Genomic DNA, 6,120 nt, shown 5'->3' on the forward strand with positions numbered 1-6,120 from the left:
ACAGTCCACAGGCCCAGATCCCTCAGGTTGGGTGGGGAAGGAGGGCTGGGGGCGTCAAGCCCGCCCCCCCAGCCATTGCTCTCCGTATTTTTCAAGAGATTCCCAACCACTATTGGCTCAGTCAGAAAATTAATAGTCTATAAATACCCCAAGCTCAGAAAAACGGGGTGGGGCGGTGGAGTAGCGCTGAAGGAAGTCGCACAGTGCGTGGACAGGGTGCAGGCTGGCAGCGGGCACCTCCCCTCCCTCCCTCTCCTTTCCTGGCAGGAAAGGGTCGCCCCCCCCCCCACGCACCCCAGCCCACACCGAAAGGCAGGCTCTGGCCAGCCTCTCCCCTGAAACGGCTTTTCTTTTCTTTCCCAGGAAAAAGAAAAACGGAAAAGGAGAGACCAGGAAGAGAAAAAGAGTATGGATGTGGAAGAGAAACAGTCCCTGGCGGTCAAGGTTGCACCTGGCGGTAAAGGTCGCACCTGCCGAGTTGAGTTGTTTTAGGGCCAGGGTTTGTGGTGGGGGCCTCTCCTCTCCACGGCCCCCTCCCCTGTCTGTAAAGTGCATAATGAGGCATCTACATTTTTGACTTCAACCTGAAAAGGGTGGGGAGGGCGGCAGAACGGAAGTGGGGGGCGGCTTCCTTGTCTCCGCTCTCAACCATCTGGAAAGACTGCTACATATTTGGAGCTTGGGAAGGTGGGCGGGAGGGACCCGGCCAGGTCGGGGATGAGGATGGGAGATGGAGGGAGGGGCGGGCAGTGTGAGCCAAACCGAGGAGGCAGGAACCCAAGTCCATGGAGAGTTCGGAAAACCACGGTAGGAAGTGAAATTAAAAAAAAAAAAAAAGGTACTGTAGAACCTAGTTGCATGGCAGGAATAAAGATGTAGATGGGGCCACGCTCACAGGCCACCCTGGGCGAGGGACAGGGCTCCTAGGCCACCACGAACTCTGACTTGATGTCGGGGTTCACTTCTGGCTTCCAGACGGCGTCCTCGAAGTCGAGGCCCAAGCCAGCTGCCTCACTGGGGCTGCCGCCTCCCCCGCCGCCGGTACTGTCGCTGCGGCCGGCCTTGCGGCTGGGCGGCCAGTGGTAGGGGCCCCGGGCGTCGCGCCGGGCCTTTCTGCGGAGCCGTTTCTGCTGGAGCAGCAGCTGCAGGCGCTCCACCTTACAGCGGGTGGCTCGGTTTTCTGTCTGCCGCAGCCGGTCCCCTGCAGAGGCGGCAGTGACCATGACCGTGAGGGCCCCTTGGAGGCCAGACCCCCAACCAAACGCGAGGACCCCCAGCAGATGGGCATCAGGCCCGGTACAGCTCTCGTGGACGCTCCCGCCAGCGAGTGAGTGGGTCAAGAAGGTCTGCTGATCCTTTAGGTCGTTAATTCCACGTCTGCTGAACAGCGGGCTGTGAGCTCCATGAGGGCAGGCGCTGGCCTGAGCCAGGCACTGGGGACACAGCTAGCATAAAAATGAACTGGAGCTTGAACCCCTTAGGGCTATTTCTGTGACCCAGGATAGGACTCAGGCTGTGCCTTGGTTTCCCCTTTGAGACCGGGCCTGGGGGCCCACGTTCTACAGGACTTCGGAGGCGTCCGGAATAACGAGATCGCTGTGGTAGTGGGGCGGCACAGGCTGCCCTTGAGCGGGGGGAGAAGCTAACCCCCTCCTCAGCCTGACTGGCCCATTCACAGAGGCCCCAACGCACCATCTGGAGAAGGTGCCCGAGGGGGGCGAGGAGGAAGTGAGGATGGACCCCCCCCCTGGGAGGGCACAAAGATGCTGTGTGCCCCCAGCACACACACTCCCTTCTCTACATGCGCCTGCAAAGCAGGGCGAGTGGCAGCTGGCGGCCCCCTCCCCACCACCAGCGGCTCAGCTGCTCTGAGAGGCGCACAGAGGGGCCTTGAGAGACCCAGGATGGGGCGGGGTGGGGGCGGACACTCACCCGGGGGCTTGCACAGGCGGGCCTGGCTCAGGGAGGCCGGGGCTGCGGCCGCCAGCTTCTCGCAGGAGGTAGTTTTGGGGGCGAGGTCTGGGGCACACTGGGCGTGGCACCGCAGCTGGGTCAGCGATGGGGGCATGCCCTGGTAGTGCCGCGTGGCACTCAGGAGGTCATTGAGGATCTGCAGGATGGTGCCGATGTCCCGCCTCGGCCGCCCGCTGCTGTCCTGGCAGTTGGGGTGCAGCGTACCTGCGGGAAGGGGTATGGATGAGGACCCCAGTGGTGGACATAAGGCCTTGGCAGTGCCCGGGTTCCATGTGTGCAGGCGGAACCCCTGAGTGACACGGGCACTCGCACCCACCCATGAGGACACATGGCCTGCTGTATGGCCAGGCACATACGTGGAGATCCCGGGGAGTGTGTCCCACGCCTGGCGTGGGTTCATGTGACTGCTCGCAGGGCACACCATGACACCTACCAGAGAAGGTCCCTGAGAAGACCCCCGGGGCGTGGTTCACGAAGCTCTCGATGACTGCGCCAGGTTTGCGGGAGCGGGACGTGGGGCTGCCCCCGGTGGGGGACGTGGGGCTGGCACCGGCGCTGGCGGGGGGGGAGCAGTCCATCTGCTGATGGGGGAGGGAGGCACATGAGCTTTGGGGTTCAGGGTCAGGGGATCACCCACCAGACCAGCACCAGCCCAGGGTCTGGGGACGGCCCTTGATACAAAAGACGTATCCAGGGCTCTGATGTTCTCCCACCACATCCTCCCCCAGACTCACCTCGGGGCAGGTGGCAGAGGCCGAGTGGGAGCGGAAGGAGCCGGCCGTGACAGGGGAGGACGTGGGCGCAGGGCCGGTGGGCACTGGGGGGACGCGGGTGGCACTGGACACTGGCCGGCAGGGAGAGGACACAGGGGTGGTCGTCACGCTGGGGTCTCCACGGGTGGCAGCGGCGGCGGCAGCCAGCACGTGGCGGTGCTGCAGTGGGGCGTGCTGGGCTGCGAGCTGCAGCTGGACGAACATCATATGGTCACCCACGCGCAGCGCCAGGGTCAGCGGCGAGCGGCCCGACAAGAAGTCACTGACCTGCAGAGAGCGGCCCGTCAGCCCAGGGCTCCAGCCTGTGGTGCCCCCAGCCCGGCCCGGCCCGGCCCCCCGCGCTGCGTGACCTGGGGCCTCTCGCCGCCCCTCTCTGGGCTCTGGGGTCCCTGTCGGTGCCACGGATGCTTAAATAAAATGAATCGGTATTTCCGGAAGCTGCCTCCGCCAGCCCAGCCCGGGCTGGGCGCCGCTGGGGGCTGTGGGGGGACAGAGGCGGGTGAGACGGGGGCCTGGCCCGCCCTGGCCAGCTTGGTTCTTTCAAGGGGAAACCGAGGCCAGAGGGGGCGGGGCCCAGCCAGCAATCACTGCTCTCAAAGAACCCTCACCTCACACCTCTACCCCACCCTCTCTCGCCTGTGAACACTGCAGGGGCCTAGCTCAGGCCCCCTCCCAGCTAAGCCACTGAAGCAGCGAGTGGGCGAAATTCCTGGACAAATTCTTGTCCTAACCTTTGCTTTCTCAAGATAAATATTTATCTGTCCTGGGCGGGGCCGAGGCTGAGAGGGAGGCGTTGCCTCTGCGGGCGCTGTGGGGGCCCTGACCGGTTTCCTGGGGCCCCGAGCCTCCCAGGGCCTCAACACAGCCCATTCAAACGTGAACCTCCAGTCTGGCAGCCCCTTCGCAGCGGGCGAGGGGTGCATACGACCCCCATCTGCACTGGACCCCTCCTCTGGGGCCCGGCCAGTGCCGTGCTCTCGCCGGGCAGGGATGGGGCGGAGGTTTCTGAGAAGTGACACAGGCCGCGATGACTCAGAACCACCCCCTCCCTGCTGGCAGCGGCTGGCGTAACCTTCCCTGCTTGGGGGCCATGGGGAGAAGGCAAAGGAGGCGGGCCGAGCGCAGCCCCCACCCCGCAGTCCCTCTGCACACGCCCTCCCCAGCCCCAGAGATGCCCTTTGCAGGAAAGGCCTGGGGTGGCTTCCCAAGAGCAGCTGGGGTGTCCCCCCCCACACTCCACCCTGCCACTTCCTCCCAGGGGAGGGTGAACGGGCAGGCATGACTCGGTGCCAGGCGGAGAAGCAGCTCTGGGAGCCCAGTCACTCTGCCCAGAGCCTCCCATCTCCCTCCTGACGTAGACACCCTGCAGCGGATGTGAACCAAACACGCCCAGGGGCCCCCTGCCAACCACAGCCCTCCCAGGAGCAGGGAGCTCAGTTCACATCTGCCCCAGGAAAGCACACGCCAGCCCCACCTGACTCCAGGGACCCTGGCTCTCCCCCCACCCCACTGCTCCTCCTGACGCAGACCACCCAGCTCCTGGGTCCTCCCGCCCTCCTCCGCGCCAGCTGGCGGGTGAGGGCAGGATGCTACACGCCGGGAGGGGGCAAGGTCTCAGGGCAGGAGGAAGGGAAGCCGCTGAGCAGGTTCCTGAGGCCGGGGACCTGCCACCCCCACCCTGGCAGCGGGCAGATAGCTGAGGCCTGTGTCACCCTCCTGGGAGGAGGGCCCTGCTGCCAGAAAAATGAGGAAAGAAGGGGGAAAGAAAAAAGAAAAAAGCTGCAACAAAACCGGGAACCCAGTGTGGGCCAGCCCCAGCCTTCCTCCTCATCGCCCTCCCAGGCGCTTGCTAAATATTTTCCTAACATCCTGTCTGGTCTGTGCTGGCCCCAGGGACTGGGCGCCCCCGCCCCCTCCCCCTTTTGGGGCAGAGAACAAAGGGCAGAGGGAGGAGGAGGAGGGGTGACTTCCCACCCCTCGCAATGGGGTCACGGAAGGCGGAAAGAGCATGACCCAGTCCCAACCCTACCCCCCATCAGAAATGTTAAAAAGGTCGCTCTGGGGAAACCACAATGGGGTGGCGGTGGGGGGGGGTCGGAGAGCACCTCAGCAAGGCTGGTGGAGCTGGGGACTCAGGCCCGGTGGTGTGGGAGCATGGGCCAAGGTCACCCCGCAGGCAGGCTTGTGAAAGCTAGGCCCCCTCCCCCATGGCGGCCACCGTGGGAGAGAAGGCTCTCAAGGTCAGGTGGTGAGTGCTGGGGGGGCGGGGAGGAGGAATAGGAAGCTGGGTGACCAGGCCAAGCTGGCACGAAGGCGGAGCGGCGCGTCCCCTCCCCTCCTCACAGGCCTGCTGGGAGCACAAACAACCCCCAGGCTCTCCAGAGTGGCCGGGCACTGGGCCTGCTGCCCCCAAGGGCCAGGAGGGGGCCGGCGCGGGTCTTACCTGGGTCTCAGTCAAGCTCTCGAGGGCCTGCATCACAGACTGTTCTGGCCTGGAGGCCTGAGACTACAGAGAGAGGAAGAAGTGACCCTGAGGGCGCACCCGAGCTTCGGGGTTGGGAGGGCCCCGCTTGACGGGTGGGGTGGGTGGCCCTGAGGGGAAGGGGTCCAGTGTGTGATAGGGACTGTGCTCGCAGGGGAGGGGACTGCCTGTCAGTGTGGGGCCTCGGAGCGCACTGCCCCAGCCATTTACCATGAGGCCCGCCTCCACGGTGGGCACGAGCGTCAGCTTGCTGCCATCCCCCACGCCGAACTCCTGCAGCTTCCCCGAACTGAGCCGGCTGAGTGGGGAGGAAGGAAGAGGGTGAGGCTACACCGAGACAAGGAAGGGGCTCGGAAGCGGAGTCCGCGGGGGAGGGCTGGGCTCGTGGGGTAGAGACAGGAGTCCATCACCCCCACCCCTTCCTGGCTTTCAGATCCAGAGACCTGAGTGTGTGCGTGCTTGAGGTCAGACCCTGGGAGCCCCTGCTGACGGTGCAGACCCCCTCCTCCAAAGAACCCCAACTCCGGACTGGGGGTACTCCCTCTGCGCCTCAGGGAGGCACGTTTTCCCCATCTAGGGCCAGCGAGCCCCTTGGCACCCTCCCCCAACCCTGGGGCTGCCCCCCTGTAATTCAACCACCGGGGCCTGGGCTGTCCCTGCGGGCCAAGCGCTTAGCCTTTCCGGGCTTTGCCGGGCGGGCCTCCCCTCCTCCCTCCCTCCCTCCCTCCCTCCCTCCCTGGCGCAGGCCGCCGCCGCGGCCGCCGCTCAGACAAAGGAGACCCTCCCCCTCCTGCCCCTCCCCCACAGGGGCCCCTCCGCTGGGGATGGACACTGCGTGTCCCCGGAGGCCCGCGGAGGGAGGGCTCCCGGCTTGGAGGCGATTTAAATGGC

At 65.4% G+C, this 6,120-nt stretch overlaps 1 protein-coding gene across 1 annotated transcript in view; it reads right to left on the reverse strand.

Annotated features, from left to right (window-relative positions):
* Positions 1-923: 923 nt before the first annotated feature.
* MIDN (midnolin) overlaps positions 924-6,120 on the reverse strand; it is a 5,854-nt gene continuing 657 nt past the window's right edge. Inside the window, exons 2-7 of the mRNA XM_007460391.1 lie at positions 5,440-5,527; positions 5,191-5,253; positions 2,709-3,014; positions 2,408-2,555; positions 1,933-2,178; positions 924-1,201 (exon numbers count right to left, since the gene is read on the reverse strand). Of these exons, the coding sequence (XP_007460453.1) occupies positions 924-1,201; positions 1,933-2,178; positions 2,408-2,555; positions 2,709-3,014; positions 5,191-5,253; positions 5,440-5,527 (1,129 nt within the window). The remainder of the gene's footprint in view (positions 1,202-1,932; positions 2,179-2,407; positions 2,556-2,708; positions 3,015-5,190; positions 5,254-5,439; positions 5,528-6,120) is intronic.

Source organism: Lipotes vexillifer, unplaced genomic scaffold (assembly GCF_000442215.2).
Source record: "Lipotes vexillifer unplaced genomic scaffold, Lipotes_vexillifer_v1.1 scaffold225, whole genome shotgun sequence".
In the NCBI taxonomy this organism is placed as follows: Eukaryota; Metazoa; Chordata; class Mammalia; order Artiodactyla; family Lipotidae; genus Lipotes; species Lipotes vexillifer.